The sequence below is a fragment of the Sphaeramia orbicularis genome, chromosome 15 (assembly GCF_902148855.1).
Source record: "Sphaeramia orbicularis chromosome 15, fSphaOr1.1, whole genome shotgun sequence".
Classification (NCBI taxonomy): Eukaryota; Metazoa; Chordata; class Actinopteri; order Kurtiformes; family Apogonidae; genus Sphaeramia; species Sphaeramia orbicularis.
This window is the reverse complement of record NC_043971.1, coordinates 4,130,126-4,149,393: the sequence shown is the minus strand read 5'-3', so window position 1 is coordinate 4,149,393 and position 19,268 is coordinate 4,130,126. Positions and strand designations below refer to the sequence as shown.

Sequence of the window (19,268 nt, the reverse complement as noted above, 5' to 3'; positions counted from 1 at the left end):
GATGATGGGGCCTGTGAAGGCTGAGGAAAACCCATACAAATGCCCTCCTGTGCTGCAGCATCGATCGGACGGACACCGGACACAGAACGTGTATTATATTGTAGGATTTCTGTGGTTGTAAAGTTCTTTTGTTTTTTGCCTTTTGGCGCCATTGCTTCTAACAAACTGAAACGTACACTTCTCTGCTCATGTAACCGCGTCCTTCATTCACGAATCAACTCTAGGCACACGGCTTCCTTATATGGACAAATGGGGGCGTGGTAGTATGCTAATCACAAATTGCCAGCATGTGCTTATCATTGTAGAATGATTCTGATTCATACACATTCACAAGGTGGTGAGAACAAAATTGGTTGGTGTACAGGTGTCATGAATCCCACAGTAACTTATTTGTGCACAAAGTAACAACATTTCCACACACATATTAATGAATGAGGCCCGTTGTCTTCTACAGCAGTAGACGCACATTTGGGGCAGTTTGTTTGAAAACATCCACTATCAGGATTAAGGGTGTTAGAAGATATTGGTTCTGCAATACATTACGATATTTCATTTCACAATACCGTGTCGATATTAAAAAGTACTCTATCAATATTTTTAGGTATTTATTCAAATGCAGATATGAGGGAGGTTCATTTTGTTTTTTGGTTTCTTTATTGTTTATATCTTATTTATTATTGTTTAACAGTGTTTTATTAAATAATGTTTTTTTCAAGCATCCTAAAAGCACTTTTTACTGTCTGAGAGGCAGATGTTAGTTCCTTTGTTGGGATTGCACAAAAATAATGTTCTGATGTTAGTTCTGAACTAATAGAATATGAACGTTTGAACCGGATCTTAAACTGTAATGTCTGTAAAATATAATTTCAGTTTGAACACAGGAACATTTAGTGATATAACATTAGATCTTGTTGTGATCAAATAAAAATGTGTGTAGTATTTGTGCATATTTCTGGTGTAATTCAATTCTTCCAGGAAATAATCATTTTAAAAAAAGAATCAAACAAAAAATTGCCTTTTTAACAGTATTATGATATATCGTGATATATCGTATCGTGATCCTAGTATTTGGGGTTTGTATCATATCACCTGATTCTTGCCAATACACAGCCCTAATCCGGATGCAACTCACTGACAGGCCATTAAATATTTGTACCCAAATAATATACTGTGGATCAAGGTTATTATCATTAATGAAAACTAATGAAATGACGAAAACTAGAATTGAAAAAACATTTTCGTTAACTGAAATAAAAACTAAAATTAAAAGAAAAAAAAAAAGGCAACTGACTGAAACTGTATTGTGTGTTTACAAAACTAACTAAAACGAATAACAATTATGGATAAAATTCCCTTCGTTTTCGTCTTAGTCAATGTCCGATTGATATGGAAGCGATTTATTTCGCTATAGCAGTTTCAGCTAGCGGCACCAAATGGAACTTCACGGTCCATCACTTCTCGTCACTTGTGGTTTCCAGTCGTCTTCTGGTCCACACTCTACCTGGAAACATGGAGACTAAAGTTGGGGAGAAAGCAGCAGAGTCCTGTCTGGGATTTATTTGAATACGACGGAGAAGAAGAGAAAAGATACGACAAAACTAAAATTAATAGAAAAAAACTAAATGAAAATTTAGCATTTAGAAAAGAAATTAAAACTAATAAAAACTAGCAAAGCTGCTCTAAAAACTAATTAAAACTAACTGAATTAGAGAAAAAAAGTCAAAACTAAATAAAACTAAACTATAATGAAAAATCCAAAACTATTAGAACCTTGCTGTGAATATTTGTACTTGAGAGGCGAAGGTAAAAAGATTCTGTTGTCACAGTCTGTTTTCTAATCTTTTCTTTTAATGATATGTTGACTTGCAGAAATAGTGTTACCCCCCCCCCCCCAAAAAAAAAATGTACAAAAAAAGCACAGTCTAAATACAAACAAAGTGATGTAAAACAGTTACCAGTGTTAGTATATAAATAGGAACACAAGAGATTACTTTTACTACACATAATCAGAACAACGTCCAAACACTACAGTGTACCCTTAACTTTACAGTGAGTTGGAAGTTAAACAGCATTAGTTGGTCAAAGTTTCTAAAACAACAAACTACAACCAAAAAAAAAACATGCTTTATTAACACAGACCAAAGTTAAATACAATGACTTTGTTTGTTGTGAAGTGGATGTTCGGTGTTTGGACATTTATATGAAATGAAGCTTTCAGTTATTAGTGAAAGGTTCAGTTTGATTGTGCACATTTAGACCCTCACTGAAAAGTGTCCAGTTAATGATGTTCTAGAATTACTCTGGTTCCTTCTAACTTTGATGGTTAGATGGAAATAGAATATCTTCACTTTCTTTAACCCTTGTATGGTGTTTGGGCCTGTGGGACCTGTTTTCATTTTTTTATTAAAAGAAAAATGATGAGTAATTATTTTTTTAATGAATTTTTTCCTCTTATATCTTATGGAAAAGGATTAGGGCCACTGGAAAAAACAAATAAAATATTAAGGTCCAATATATCTGATGACCATATATCTGATAAAAAAAAAAATTAAGGTCCACTACTTTTTATATATATATATATCATTATTATTATTATTATTATGAGAAAAAAAAGTCTGATTTCTGACATTTTTTCTCAGAATTCTGACTTTTTTCTCAGAATAATAATTAAAAAAATATATATTGGACCTTAATTTTTTTTTTTTTTTTTTTTTTTTTACCTAGTGGCCCTAATCCTTTTCCGTAAGATATGAGAGGAAAAAATTCATTAAAAAAATAATTACACATCATTTTTCTTTTAATAAAAAATGAAAACGGGTCCCACAGACCCAAACACCATACAAGGGTTATAGTGAACGTATTGTGATTGATCTCTGAGCTGTGATTGTTTCAAACAATGATGTGAAAGGTCAAATTCCTGAAATTTGTCATGCAGTTTAAAGGTCCGATATATTGGTGAATTTATAAGATCTTTGCAGGAGCTTACAAGACGTTTTTCACTGGGGTGTGTTTTGTGCTCAGGGTCGGTCATTTATTAATGTTACCTTTTATTTATTTGTTTATTTAACTTTTATTTAACCAGGTAAGTTAGTTGAGAACTGATTCTCATGTCCAATAATGACCGGGTCAACAGGCAGCACACACCTTTGTTAATGTTAGTTAATTAATCTCTAAGGCCACGTTTCCACTACGTGGAACCGGCTCGACTCCACTCTGGTACCAGGTCCTATTCCTGGAGACCGTTTCCATTCCAGGATACTACCGACTTTACAGTACCTGGTTGTCATAGTGATGCGGTGCGTTACTTCTGTGTCGTCTGCTCAGAGTTGCTGATAAACTCGCTCGTTTCGTGTTGTCTTGTCAAGCTCATGCTGAATTTTTATGTCTGAACCTCCTGGACAAACATGGTGTAGTTTTACAGGCTGTCATCATGTATCAGCATATTTACTGTAAACTTCTGCATCTGTTTTTTGTAAAACGGTGGGTCACAGAGACGACTCTCTGACCGATCAGTGGTCTGCAGTGTTTACACAGTGTCACCTTTTAGTATCTGTTCCCCAGTCCTGGAACCTCAGCGGAGGTGATACCAAAAAACTAGAACCGGGTACCAGATTCCAGGTGCTTGTAATGGAAATGCAAAAAAGCCTTGTCGAGTCGAGCCGGTACCACGTAGTGAAAATGTGGCATTAAGCGTTTCCTAATCTTAAATATGAACCTTAAAGTCACCTTTCAGAAATACAATGTACATTTTCCAATTTTTTTTTTCCATCCACCTCAAACAATGTTATTTAACCTTGACTCTTAAAAAACATTTAAAGTCAAAATACTGTGATTTTTGTTTGAGCTATGAATTATTATTTCGAAACAGATTTTTGAAAGACAAGCTGCCTGAAATTTCAATTTAAAGACTCAGTACATAGGATTTGTGTATGTTCATGTAATTACATCCATATTATGTAAAGTGTTGCAGTCTGTGTCGTACCTGTTGTTGACATTAGCTGCCTCAGTTTTTAAGCTAATGGTACTGTTTCACATAAGCACATAAACATGCACAAATTTTACTGATGAACCTTTAAAACACAGGTGTCAAACATGAGGCCCGGGGGCCAAATCCGGCCCGCCAAAGGGTCCAGTGCGGCCCCTGGGATGAAGTTGTGAAATGTAAAAATTACACCGAAGATATTAATCGTTTTAGTTCAGGTTCCCAATTTGATCTCAAGTGGGTCGGATCAGTAAAATACTATCAGAATAAACTATAAATACTCACAACTCCACATTTTTCTCTTTGTAAATGTAAAAATTTTCATGTCATTTTTCTGCATTTACACTAAAACAATCATTTCACAAAAAACGCAAATAACCTGAACAAATATGAAGATTTTGAAATGTCTGAAGTGCAAGTTTTCCAATATTCTGCCTGTTATTAAATGTTTTGTGTTTGTTGATCCACTGTGATGTGTAAATTGTAATTCACATGTGTAATGATAAACTGAGACATAATATTGTTAAAATTGCACTTAGTTTTCTTAAGAAATTTCAGTTTGTTCATTATATTCACATTATTTTAAAGGATAGTTGATAGATGTAAACATTTTGATCGCATAATTTTACTTTTTTCACTCTAAAACATAGAGGAAAGTTTGGAGTTGACATTATTTATATATTATTATGTTATTATTTCACTGGTCCGGCCCACTTCAGATCAAGTTTAGCTTAACCCTTTCATGCATGAATAATGAAAAAAAAGTATCTAATTTTTTTATTTTATTTTTTTTAATTACTCAAAATTAAGCTAAAATTGACATACATAGTGAATTTTTTAAAAGAAAAATATGGTTTTATTAAGAAGATGTTTAACCTCCTGAGACCCAGGAAAGTACAAGTTTTGGCTTTTTTTAATTAAATAATTGCCTATATTGTAAACATCATGATGCAACAGTTTTTTCAGATGCATTTTTTAAAATTATTTTTATGGAATGTCCTTTGCGGTGGACAGGGTTTCTTTTTCTTTTCTTTTCTTTTTTTTTTTTTTTTTTTTAAGGCTGTGAAACTCTTGTCCACAAACAGTAAACTCATAGCTGGGTCTTAGGAGGTTAACTTTAGGAGATCACAGAACAGTCCAAATTCTAAAATCAGCATGATCTTTTATTTCCATTGTATTTCTTAGGGTCTATAGAGACTGCCCCCATGTGGTTTGGAGAATATTGCCTTTATAACCCTTTGGGAAGTGAACTTCAACTGTGTGTCCATAAATGTGGACGTCATCCATGAAAGGGTTAATGTGGCCTCTGAACTAACATGAGTTTGACACCCCTGCTTTAAAACCACATTTACATGTAATTTTTTTTTGCTTATTTTTTATATTGTGAATCATCTTTTGGAAATAATGTGAAATGAAGTGTAGATTTTTTTTTTTTAAACTCATCAGCCCTCAAAAAACCTGACAAAGAATGAGCAGACGGAGTGCCACCCCTGGCTGCAGTAGCTCTGCACCGGCTCCATGTCATTCACCACCCCCTCCTCATCAAAACCAGTCCTCTCCTCTCTCTTCTTCTTCTCTTCTTCCTCATCTTCTTCCTTCTTCTTCTTGTCTGCCTTCCCTCCGTCCGAGTTCTTCCTGGGCGCCACCCCCTTCTTTTTCCCGGCCTTTTTATCGTCGTCTCCGCTGTGTTGGGCTAGCTTCATGTGGGCTTCAGCTGGTGCCTTCTTGCAGGTCTTGGCCTTCAGGACTTTCTCTCCTTCGCAGGCGTTCTGCCTCTTCTTCAGTTTCCCCACCAGTTGCTTCCAGTACTGACTGGATTTAACCCCGTAGGCCTGGCAAAGGTCTGGCTTACCAGCGTAGCGACACCAGTACCTGGAAGGAAAGGAGGAAGAACAAAGAAGAGCAGTGAATAAAGAAGTGATCAGCTAAAGCAATAAGTACCAAGGTTCTAATAGTTTTGGATTTTTCATTATAGTTTAGTTTTATTTAGTTTTGACTTTTTTTTTTCTAATTCAGTTTTAATTAGTTTTTAGAGCAGGTTTGCTAGTTTTTTATTAGTTTTCGTTATTTTCTAAATGCTTAGTTTTAGTTTGGTTTTAGTTTTTTTAATATCTTTTCTCTTCTTCTCCGTCATATTCAAATAAATCCCAGACAGGACTCTGCTGCTTTCTCCCAACTTTAGTCTCCATGTTTCCAGGTAGAGTGGGGACCAGAAGACGACTGGAAACCACAAGTGAACACAAGAGACGGACCCTGAAATATCATATGGTGCCAGCAGAAAAAATTGCTTGAGGGAAATAAAGAAAAGTTTAATAAATAAATAAAAGGTAACATTAATAAACTAGAAAAGCACTTGGAGAGTGCGGACCTCCGCCAAGGCGGATCAGTGCCCCCCTGGATCACCACCAAAATGTAATCATTTGTTCCTTGTGCCAGTATCAACATTTCCTGAAATTTTCATCCAAATCCGTCCATAAATTTTTGAGTTATCTTGCACACAGACAGACAAACCAACGCTGACAAAAACATAACCTCCTTGGCTGAAGAAAGGAAAAATCCAAAACTATTATAACCTTGGTAGGGGAAATGTCAGTGATTTTACAGATGTTACTTTTTCAGTTTTATATGGACTGTGTTGACCCCTTTTCACCAAGACAACACCATTCACATCAGCATTTTCATAATGTTTCATCATAAGAGTCTTCAGTTGACACTGAGGTTGCTTGGTTAAATTCTCTTGGACTTTTTATAGAAGATGGTCCACGCTCAGCTGGCCTTCATTCCATTCACCTGTGCTGCTCTGCGGTCTCGGTGGTGCAGTTCACCATCAGGCTCACCAGGCCTTCACCAGATGTTTGCCAGATACAGCGATGCCCATCCTTAGTGCTCAGTTCTCCAGACCCGGGGACTGAGCGGTTCCGGGGTCTCTTGGCTGGTACTGGTGACGGCGGGGGCTCCCGGGGTTTTTCAGGTTTTCCCTGACCGGGTTGTCGCTTGGCCTCGGTGAGGGATGGGAGGCAGAGGAGGAGGAAGAGGAAGCTGAAGGGCAGGATGGTCATGGTCACTGTATGGAGAGAGGTTTTACATGTTGAAACATTTGGCAAAAGTTACAAGTAGGGATGTAACGATTACCGGTGTAAGGATAAACCGTGGTAAAATTGCAGATGATTAGTATTACCATTTAAATTCTAATTATCATGATAACCGTGTTTGATTACCACACTTTTCTGGAGAAAACGCCTATGTAAAGATATGCTTTTGTGTGAAATATTTGAGTATAGTTTTAATTTATTACAATTTTTGATTTTCTATACCTAATATTTGGAACCAATATTCACTTTTAAAGTCTTTGAAAAGGTTCGTTAAGCACCTTTGTGTTATTTATGCAATAAATTATGTACATTTTTCAAATTGGATTTTATATATTTTTGTTGTGTTTTCTGGCCTTTCATGTTTTTATAGTAGGTTAAAGTGAAAAAAATAATAGGCAGATGATATAGATGATGTGCTGAAAAAAAGATCCCAAACATGGGTATAAATACATTTGTTTATATAGTATATAAAGGCAAAATCAAAAGGACTGACAAACAGACAAAATGGGCTCAGACCACTAAGGGTTAATATTTGAATGTTTCTGCAACAGAAGGTAGATTGTGCCAATTGTTTTATTTATTCATTTATTTTTCAAAATACAACTTGGTTAAATTATTTCAGTGTGTGTATCAGTACTTTTTGAACATTTTGAGCACAATTTCAACAATACTACAATAATAATGATAACCGTGATAATTTTGGTCTCAATAACTGTGATATGAAATTTTCTTATCGTTACAGTCCCGTAAAATTGAAAAAAGAAACAGGGTGAATAATTAGTTTTCTTCATCCTAATACGATCACACTGCCTAGTTTTAGTGTTGGCACATTAGTAGTAGTGAGCTGCCGTTGAGGGTTAGAGTTAGGGTCTCAGACCAACTCCAGATTTTCATCAGTACTTTGGTCAGGGGCATCAGCAGGACAATTAACCGATATGTACCTTTTTTTTTTTTTTTAAAGAATATATTTATTAAATTTTCATTTTTCAAAACAACACAAAACAAAACAAGTGTTCAGAGAACGCAAACCTCCGCCAAGCACCCTGAACGCTGTGCATGTGTGGATCGACTATTTCTGTTTAAATTCAACAGTTTCCAGGTTGTTCCATACAGCAGAAAAAGTTGCAGCCTGGTCCTAGTCATGTGTCTGTCAAATTATATTAAATTCCAATCAATATTTGTTGAGTTCTAATGAAAAATGTGTGGTAAATGGGATTTTCAATGTTAAATGTAAATGTCCACAGAGTCCACATTCCACAGTGGATGTGGACAATTTAGTTCCAGATACAAGATATTGTTCTAAGCTACAGGTGGATCAAATTTGAGGCTAATCGGAGTCATTTTGAATTTTTATGAATTTTGGACAATTGCTCAATGATGAGAGATAGGAAAATTGTAGATTTTGTGACCTTGCTGTGACCTTGAACTTTGGTCTAGTTGGCCCAAAATGTAATGGGTTGGTCCCAGGGCCTAGGCCTATCTGTGGGGAAGATTTGGTAAAGATGGTTGGAATAGTTTTCCCGTAAAGTTGCTACCAAACAAACAAAGTGATCACAGTACCTCCTGGCAGAGGTAACAAAACAGCTCAGCACCACAGTCAACACAAAACTACAGATTCACAGTCAGCATAGAGACAGATTCTCATCACATTCATATCTATACAATCCAACAAAAAGTCCATTCAAGAGCAGATGAAAGCTCCAGACAGACGGGGCTCTGCACAGCTCCACTACTTCCTGAACTTCAGGTGGGTCCTTTATTTCCTGTCTTTCATTATTGGATACACTGGTGTGTCCAAGTGTGTCTGATTAATCAGTAGTCACAACAAGAAGTAGCAGACACACCTGGATTAATCAGTGTGTCCAATAATGAAAGACAGGAAATAAAGGACCCACCTGTAGTTCAGGAAGTACTGGGGCTGTGCAGAGACTCCATTGAACAGAACTGACAGAATGTACCTGTTTTTAATAGTAGGACAAACTGGATGACCTGCAGGAAACCCACACGTTGTAGACACATGAGGCATTCATCAGAAAGATGACATTCTGACTGGGAATTGTACAAGGAACCTCTTAACTGTCAGATGGAAGTGTTAACTGCACCGCCCAAATTCTATGGATGTTGTATAATTTGTTCCTGGACATTCTGGCCCTATTCAGACCAGGTATTAAGATCCATCTAAGCAAATTCAGTGACATGTTCAGAGTCAATGCAATGTCTGAACACACTGAGAATGTCTTTGATGTGCAATATTTTAATGTAGATAGTTGAATTCTTAAGTTTAATCACATATTAGTCCAGTGTTTCTCAACCTTGGGGTTGGGACCCCACATGGAGTCGCCTGGAGTTCATATGGGGTCACCTGAAATTTCTGGTAATTGATAAAAATGAAAAAAAAAAAAAAAAAAAATTACTAATAAAAAAATGTATGTTGTGTTGACAGAGACAATCCCAATCCATAAAAGACAAACTCTGAGTCTGAAACTGCGGCACTGTGGTTCTGTTTATCTGTCAAATGTTCATTGTGGTCAGTTTCAGATGCTGCAGCTCTTTCATAATTCATAGTTTGAGTTCTTGTTTGTTCAGTATTAATTGTCCTCCTTGTAAATCCAAGCTGAACTGACTGTACAGATCCTGACCAAGGAAAATAACATTCCCCCTTTGTGCAGTAATCTACACCTGGATTTACTGCCTCCGTCCATAATAATATACATTATATAGACTACATGTCCTCTAAAATTAATGTTTATTTGCAACATAGTATAGCAAATTATTACATGATCAAAAACAAATTAATTTTAGCAAAAAAAAAAAAGTTTCAGTTTTGAATGTCTGGGGTCGCCAGAAATTTGTGATGTTAAAATGGGGTCACGAGTAAAAAAAAAAAAAAAAAAAAAAAAAAAAAGGTTGGAAACCACTGTATTAGTCAGTATTGGTTAGGATTCCTTTGTGTCACTAGATTTCTTTGTGTCACTGGTTAGTGGTAAAGTTCTTAGGATGGGTCAGGTCACATCTTGGTCAACAAACTAAACTGACAGATTTATGAACACAGGACTTAGGTTTTACCTTAGACACACTTTTAAATACACATGCCTACATACGATTGTAAATAATAGGAGATAAGAGGTAAACACTGTCAATATGGGGTTTTACACAGAGTTGAGGTATCGCATCTGTTTGACTTTAGAGTCAGATGACACCAGTCCATTTTCTGTGACCCAGCCCACCTATAGCAGAAGGGGGTCAGCCCAGAGTTTGAAGATCAGTTTAAAAGGAATATAAAAGTGATGTGCGTTGGAATGTCTGGATCCATTTCCTGCTTGGGGTGGATCCTCAATGCAGAGTCATACTTTGCACTTTGTTTGTGGTCAGATAAGCCAAATTAAATTTATAAAGATGAGATCTAAAAGAATCCGGACTTTTTCTTGGAGCTTCCACCAAAAGAACATGTTATCATATCAACGTGTTATATGACAGAGTCCTTTTCCGATCACTTGGGGCACATGTGGAGGTGGTGTGGCCCAGAACAGGAGTGTGAACAGGTATGAGTCAAAGGACAGATGGAAGAACTGAATACTCTGCTGATGTGCTCTGTATAACTACAGATGATGTATTGTACTCAATGCTAACATGACATATGATGTTATAACTCACTGTGCTAAATCCACTTTAATGTTAACATGCTAAAGGTGTGTAATTTCTTATCCATCATCCCCTCATAATGACTTTTAAGTTACTGAAATATTTGGATCAAAACAACACACACACACCCATCACGTGAGAGTAAATTATTCAGGATGACGTGGGTTCAAACCTGTTCTACTGCTTCAGAACAGATCCGAAACACAAGGCACAATCAATCTTTAATTATTTCCTTTAAGGCAAATGCGTCAGTGCAGCATCAACCACAAACTGGGCGGTGCAGTGGGGTAGTAGTTAACACTTCCACCTTACAACAATGTTCTGTGTTGAGTGTATCTGTTCCTCTGGGTCCATCAGTTTCCATTAAAAACAGGTGCATAGAGGGTAATTCTCCTGTCGGTGCCCCTGTTATAACACACTATTCCTGAGGCATGCTAATGCTAATGCTAGGTACTGAGTGTGGGGTTAAATGCAGAGATGGAATTTCAGGATAATAGGATGGTAAACGATGATAAAGGATGATAAAGCAAGTTAATTTGTAACTTTAAAATTATCCAAATGATAAATCAGCTACTTCAGAATGAAAAATGATTGTGAGTGTTGCAGTGTTGCATTCCTCTGCATCAATAACCCCAGAGGATCAGTGACATGAGGGTTAAATGTAAAAAGAAAAAAAAAAAAGGACAAAGGCCAGCAGAGAATGGGGGGGTTAGTGTCAGTCAGCAGCTTATTTAAAACCAGCCAAGCGTCAGAAATACCCCCCCAGGAAGAGGGCAGACCGGACATGTAGCTGTCAAACAACAGGCAGGGGAGGGGCTACAGTCTTCCACAGAAACATATCTAAAACTTACTGGGAAAAGTAAAATCACATTCCTTTAAAGCTGAGACTTTTTTTATCAATTCATTCTTACATTCTGTTTGTATTTTTCAAAGTTCAAAGGTCATGTAAATGTTCAGTATGTACAGTTGGCACATGGTGTCCATGTTATTGTAGGAGCAGCTCATTTGTCATTTGTTGATGTTTGCTGTTGTTGCTGTAGAAGTGTTTCTCAACAGGGGCGGTACCGGCCCTCAGGGGGCGTTTGGACACCGTCGGGGGTGTTTGGAACGAGAAAGCTGAGAGGAGGGCGCTGAGACCGAAATGGGGGGGGGGGGGGGGGGTTATGGAGAAGGCTCATGATGACGTAAAGGGGTATTTGTTGAAAAAAGGCTGACAGCCACTGCTGTAGAAGAACAATGAACAAGCAGTGTAGAAGTGAAGAAGGATCCTAAAGACCCAGTCCACCACATAGAAATCATCCAGGCTTTCATCATGGATGAGAGAATTATCTTAGAACCAGACTCAGCAAATGCCAAGAAATGACCTACTGTCAGTACAAAAGAAGCTTCACAGAAGCACACAGACATGTGCAGATCGGAGCGATTCTCACTCCAGTGTCGTCACATTCTGCTGCTTGGTTGCAGACTGGGTATGGTGGACTTAAAGGTGCAGGAGACTTTCGTCACTAATTTTTCATCAAATCTGTCAAACCTCAGTCATATCCTCAGTATCACAAATCTGTAAGTCTTTCTGTGGTCACTCATCTGAATCTCCTGCATCACGGTGAACAGTTTCTTAGTTCCATCCACCAAAAACAAACCATGTGTTTACAAACAGAGCTGGAAGGGAACTTGGGCATCTGAGGAATATTGTCGCAATGTGTATTGTGGGAAAGGGCGGTTCACACAGCCGCCTGGCAGCGGCAGTGGCAGCACAACCATATGATATTACGTGGATGAAACAAACACAACGCGGAAACGGCTGAAACGCGGAAACAGCTGGAGGAATATGCATAGAGGGAAGGGAGCTCCTGCTGTTTCTGCGTTGTGTCTGTAGCAGCTGCTGTCAGGCGGCTGCGCGAGCCTTCACTTATGTTTATGTTTACGCATTTGGCAGACGCTTTTTTCCAAAGCGACTTACAGGGGAAAACCAATTAAATCACTCAATCAATCAAATTTTATTTATATAGCGCCAGATCACAAAAAAGTTATCTCTTGACATTTTATATATAGAGTTGGTCAAAACCAGACTCTAAGTCAATTCTACAGAAACCCAACAGAATCCTCCTGGAGCAAACACTTGTGACTGGTGACAGTGGCGAGGAAAAACTTCCCTTTAACAGCAGAAACCTCGAGCAGACCCAGACTCCTGGAGGATGGCCGTCTGCCTTGACCAGTTGGGGTTAAAGAGAGAGAGTAGAGAAGGGGAAAAAGAGAGAGCGATAGAGATAGGGACTGGGGGAGAGGGGGGAGTAGGGGGAGACACATGGAGGCGGTTGAGGATAAGTGAGTGGTGATGATGAGGGCAGGGAAGAGGCCGGACCACCGCAGCAGGTCCAGAGATAATCGTGAAAGAATCTGTGGTTATCCTGGGAAAAACCTTATTAGAATATTTAAAATGGAATGTTTGGAAGTGCTAGGACAGGAGGTGCTCTCGGAAGAGCTGGGTCTGCAGGAGCTTCTTGAAGATAGGCAGGGATGACTCTGTTCTTGTAGCACTTGGTAGAGCGTTCCACCAACGTGGAACGACCCATGAAAAGAGCCTGGATTGTCTTGTACAAGGTCTGGGGACCACCAGACTACGTTCCCCAGACGAGCGGAGTGGTCGTGGGGCGACATAAGCTTTTATTAGTGCACCTAAGTAGACAGGAGCAGACCCACTGAGAATTTTGTAGGCTAGGATTAAAGATTTGAATTTGATGCGGGCAGCTATGGGTAGCCAGTGTAACTCAATGAGTAAGGGGGTGACATGTGCCCTTTTAGGCTGATTGAAGACCAGACGCGCTGCTGCATTCTGGACCATCTGTAGTGGTTTGACAACACAAGCTGGGAGGCCCGTTAGAAGAGCATTGCAGTAGTCAAGACGGGAGATAACCATAGTCTGCACCAGGAGCTGGGTGGCCTGTTGGGTTAGGTATGGCCTGATCTTTCTTAGGTTGAACAGAGTGAAACGGCATGATCGGGTGACAGAGGCAACGTGATCCGTGAAGGTCAACTGATCATCAATCATGACTCCCAAGTTACGTACTACACTGGTAGGAGCCAGAGGTATGGAGTCAATAGTGATGGAGATGTCCAGCTGTATGGTTGGCTTAGCTGGGAAGACCAGCAGTTCAGTTTTGGACATGTTCAGCTGAAGGTGATGGGCTTTCATCCATGCAGATATGTCAGAGAGACAATCTGAGATCCGCACTGAGACTGTGGAGTCATCAGGTGGGAATGACAGATAGAGCTGGGTATCATCACCATAGCAATGATATGAGAAGCTGTGTGAGTGGATGATCTGACCGAGTGAGGTGGTGTATATGGCAAAAAGGAGGGGGCCCAACACAGAGCCTTGGGGGACCCCCGTGGTGAGGCGGTGAACTGCTGATGTGTGCCCTAGCCAGGACACACTGAAGGACCGACCAGTAAGGTAAGATTGAAACCAGGAGTGTGCGTGGCCTGTGATGCCCATGTTCCAGAGTATGGATAACAGGATATCATGATTGACAGTGTCAAATGCTGCTGATAAGTCCAGTAGAATGAGTACTGAAGACTTGGCTGCTGCTCTAGCCTCTTTCAAGGCTTCTGTCACAGACAACAGAGCCGTTTCAGTGGAGTGGCCGATTTTGAAGCCAGATTGGTTGATGTCAAGGAGGTTATTTTGGGAGAGGAATTCTGTGACCTGTTTGAAAACAGCCCTTTCGATGATCTTAGAAAGGTATGGGAGGAGTGAGACTGGTCGATAATTCTCCACTTGAGTGGGGGTGAGGGAAGGTTTCACTTCCCACAATGCACGTCACAGACAGAGCCAAAGGCAGGATACACTCAAATCACAGAAGAATGCACTGAGCATGTGCATGAGGTTATGTCTGGGGTTTTCTTCTTGTGGTCACGTGGTACTATGACATCATTGTTTCCAAAAAGTGGTGTTTTGCCTATCCATGCGCCACAGCCAGGGCAGTGTTATGAGATTTTTCTGCTCTGCCACCTGCTCTCCAAAAGTATCGTTTCAGGGCACCGACAATGCCGGTGTCATGTGGACGAAAGGCCCAAACCATATTAAACTTTTGTGGATTGGCATAATTTTGTTGTCATGTGGTAGAGCCTTTAATAAGTGAAAACATGGTCCCTCCGTAAACTCTCCTTCCACTGATAAGTTCTCAAAGACAACAGAAGCTGGATACCCACTGTGTCAGGCTTTAATTGACAGCTCTGTCTGGCAGCTCATTCACCTGCTAAATTTGTTTTTGTTCACTAGCTAGGCCATGAAATAACTTTGTTAGACAGTACTTGATGAAGTTGACTACTTTACTGAGTCTGTAAGCTAGCACTTAGCAGTAGCTCACCTCTGACTCCCTGGGCTTACGTAGTTGTGACACTCTTGTCCAGATACAGCAGAAGCTCACAGTATGAGTTTAATTCATTTCATGATTGAGCTCGTTTAGCGATTTAGTCATTTTACAAATTAATTTTTTCTATTGAAATTAATCCAGCCTCCCAAAACCACCCAAAAAACCTTTTACAGGGGTTTTAAAACAGAAAAATGCAGTTAGAAAGAAAATAACAGTTATAGAAACATAATAAAAGATAATGCAAAAGAAATAAACTAGTTTTATTAACTTATTTACCTTAAAGATGAGACGATCTGTGCTCAAGGAAGAAGGAGGAGGAGAATTATTGTTTGGAGGAGAATCTCCTTCTATTGAAACATCAGGTAAAACAATTTCTGGCGTTTTCTCTTTCATTTAATTTGGGCTTTTTGGCCTGACTTTCTTCGCTGTCCACTCTTGCAGGTCCTTTCATTGAAACCCTATCAAACCTATCAGCTCAGTGCTAGCTAGCGGTGGCTAGTATGAATCTCGCTTGTACTGCGCATTTCCACTCGTATTTCAAGACAGAAATACTCACAAGCCACCGCCTGAAAATCAGGTTACTCGTCCAGTGGTGCACGTGGACTTCGAGGTTCTACTGTGTTGTCACTTGTGCAACCACCAAATCCAACAGCTGGTTTCAAATTAAAGCTTAGCAACCAGTGACATGACAGGTCTGTCCACTCATTACCCAGCCAGCATGTCCATGTGGGCCCCAGAAGGGTTCCATGTGGGCTGCATATAAGGGTCCCATGTGGGTTCGTCTGCAGTTTCCATGGTGACCCCACATGTGTTTGACCAGATCAGAATTAGAGATCTAAATATCTCATATCATTTATTCTTCACACTATTTATCCCACAATATTTATCTTTCATGTCATTTGCACAACTTAAATTTTATGTTTTACAAATGTCTTAATTTGCAATACTTTTTATTTTTTAATGTAAATAACTGTCTTTTACTGATATTGGTTGTTTTACTGATATTGGTTGTCTGTCTGTAAATTCTTGCACTGAACCTAAGAGCTCTACCTCAGTTTTGTTGTACTGGGTACAATGACAATAAAGAGATTCTGATTCTGATTCTGATATAGTCAAACACATGTGGGGTCACCATGGAAACTGCGGACAAACCCACATGGGACCCTTATATGCAGCCCACTTGTAACCCTTTTGGGGCCCACATGGACATGCTGAATGGGTATGTACAGTCTATGGTAGGGGTCAGGAACCCTGGTCTTCGACGGCCACTATCCTGCATGTTTTAGACGTTTTCCTCTTCCAACACACCTGACAGTCGTTATCAGGCTTCTGCAGAACTTGATGATAGGCTTTTCAGTTGAATCAGGTTCGTTGGAAGAGGGATACATGTAAAACATGCAGGATAGTGGCTCTTGAGGACCAGGGTTGCTGACCCCTGGTCTACAGCTACCATCCACTGTCTGACAAATATTAGCCCCTTTTCCACATCACTTCTGTTCTAGGAATATTTCACTTTTATTCTGAAACGTCGTCTGTGTAAATGAAATGGTGGATCATTTGCTCCCACCTCTGTAACTCCTCTGGAGGTAATAACAGAACCCTGATAAAGGTGGAGTCTGGATTCCGGAACGCTATGTAAAAGGAACACCTCTCATTCCACAACTAAGGTGTGACGTTTTGATGACATATTGCGTGTGCGATCCCTACACCGAGGGTATTTAACAACAAGCACAGGCTGTGTACAGTAAACAAACATATCAGCGTGACCAGAAAGATGACAAATTGGGGAGACGCCGAGATCCGCCAGCTGTTGTCACTTCAGGCGGAGGACTCTATCCATGCTAACATTTGCTGTGCTCTGTTCATCCTCCATTGTTGTTTTGAGCCAACACTGCTGTGCTCAGGGTATTTCCAATGTGCAAGTTATACATCAGACTGTTTGTTGCGCTGCGTTAGTTCCCCTTTGATTCCAGAACGCAGGTCCGCTGTGTAAAAGTCCAGCCTGTCTCACCTCTGTCACTCCTTTCGCTGTGGAAATCGGTTACTGACCTTTGATGCAGGAGGCTCAGAAATCAAGTCCCAGTGCAAGTGGTGTCCCTAAATTATTTTATTTAATCTTTTTAATGCCATGTGATCTACCTGTCCCACCTCCACTCCTGGTCTAAATGCACTGTCCAAACTGTCAGTGGAAAAGACACTTGTCAGGAACATGTCTGACTTTAACAACAGTCATAAAAAAATGTACAAGTTTGAAGGATAGACATTAAAGTTACATATAAAAAATACATGACTGAAAACACGTGCTGTGTATTTTTTTATTATAATTTAAATTAATATTTTAAAATAGTCGTGCATGTACTTTTGTATAGCCTAGTGGTGATATGTGGTTATAGCACAGATGAAAACTGACTTTGATACTGCGCCACCAAAAAATAATGTCGCTAGCCACCACTGATATATAGATATTAAATATTTAACAGGAAACAGCCGGGAGGCTGTGCACACAAAAGAATACTTAAAAATCTCTGAATTTAGAAATTATGTTAGATTTTTTTCTCTTTTTGACTTTTAATGTGTGACACTTTTCTTGAAATCAAACTATAAAAAGTGAAACAAACGTATATTGTTGCGGCAGTACAAATGACAGCAGATTTAAGAGCCGTTTCTAGATGATGAAAAACAAAGACAGCGCACCAAAACAAACATAATCCCCCTTCTGGAGCACCCCCACCCTCACCCCCCCTCCAAATCTATGATCAGTAAATAAATAATGACATGGAACAGTGTCAGCGCTCTCATGTACGCTGACAGTTTTAGAATCAGAAATGCAGAGTACAGTTGGTGTGTTGGTTGTTTGGTTGTTGAGTGTGAGCAGAGGCCCGGTGTGTTCTTACCATGTGACGCTCCGCGGCTCTGAGACGCTGTGAGAACGGAGGGGGCCGCCAGCACTCCTATAATAGAGGGGGAGGAGGACGAAGGAGGATGAAGGAGGAGGAGGAGGGGGTTTGAGGAATTAGGACTATACCAAGAACTGCCCACCCCAAACTGAAGACCCCTCCCACATCCCCCTCCTCACAAAGCCCTGTGTGTGTGTGTTGTGTGTGTGTGTGTGTGTTGTGTGATAATGGACACACTTGCCAAGGTTTTCTCTCTGTGTGCGACAGTGACGACACCTCCAGGGTTTGGAGGCTTCAGGCTTTACTCTGCTTTGTTCAACTCAATGTTTTTTCTTTGAAAACTGATTTAAAAAAGAAAAAAAAATCAACTTGATCTTCTGGAGGCAACTCCTACATTCTGCCTTAAAAACTAGGACAAAAAACATTTCTACATCTATTTTTTTCTATTTTTCTACATTTACTTTTGTTGTAAACAGAAGGAGGAGCTGCTTTGGGGGTCAGGGTTAGGTGGGGGTGTGGGTGGGGGGTGACTACAACCAAACTCACCAAACTAATGCTAAGTTGTTGGAAACAGAATGGGGCTGACTATAGCTCCATTCAAACAGTATTTTAGGGTTACCTGTTATTGCAGAGGTCCTCTGTGAACTAATTCCCATGTGAATCTCCCAGGTCTGTCATTTGTAAATTCCCTCTTTCAGTAAACACAGACATGCTACAGTATTAGTTCTGAATGAACCAATATCTCTGTGATTGGTGGTGTTTGCCAATTTTAGGATTTTTTTTTTTCCCCCCATGCATTTATTCGCCCTTTATAAATAATATATTTCTGAAGTGATGATGAATGAAAATGTTCTCTGGGTGTAACTTCAGGAGGTTCACATTGCAATACAGCAGGGCTCTCAAACTCATTTTCCTTCAGGTTCCACATTCAGCCAAATTTGATCTCCAGTGGGCCGGACCAGTAAAATAATATAAACTAGAAAAGCACTCGGAGAGTGCAGACCTCCACCAAGGCAGATCAGTCAACCCCCCGATGTAAAAAAATGTTTACATCTACGAACTGTACACAAATGAACAAATATGAACACCCAAAGTTCTTAAGAAAAACTAGAAGCACTCGGAGAGTGCAGACCTCCGCCAAGGCAGATCAGTGCCCCACCCCTGATCGCCACCAAAATTTAATCATTTATTCCTTGTGCCAGTATCAACATTTCCTGAAATTTTCATCGAAATCCATCCATAACTTTTTGAGTTATCTTGTACACAGACAGACAAACTG

General features: G+C 39.6%; 1 protein-coding gene across 1 annotated transcript; it reads right to left on the bottom strand.

The window, feature by feature from the left end:
• Positions 1-5,375: 5,375 nt before the first annotated feature.
• On the bottom strand, positions 5,376-18,053 carry LOC115433780 (fibroblast growth factor-binding protein 2-like). Its single transcript, XM_030155271.1, has 3 exons — positions 17,987-18,053; positions 6,773-7,046; positions 5,376-5,854 (listed from the first exon to the last, which is right to left on the bottom strand). The coding sequence occupies exons 2-3, from the start codon at positions 7,039-7,041 to the stop codon at positions 5,425-5,427; spliced, it is 699 nt and encodes a 232-aa protein (XP_030011131.1). The 5' UTR covers positions 7,042-7,046; positions 17,987-18,053; the 3' UTR covers positions 5,376-5,424.
• Between the last annotated feature and the right edge of the window lie 1,215 nt (positions 18,054-19,268).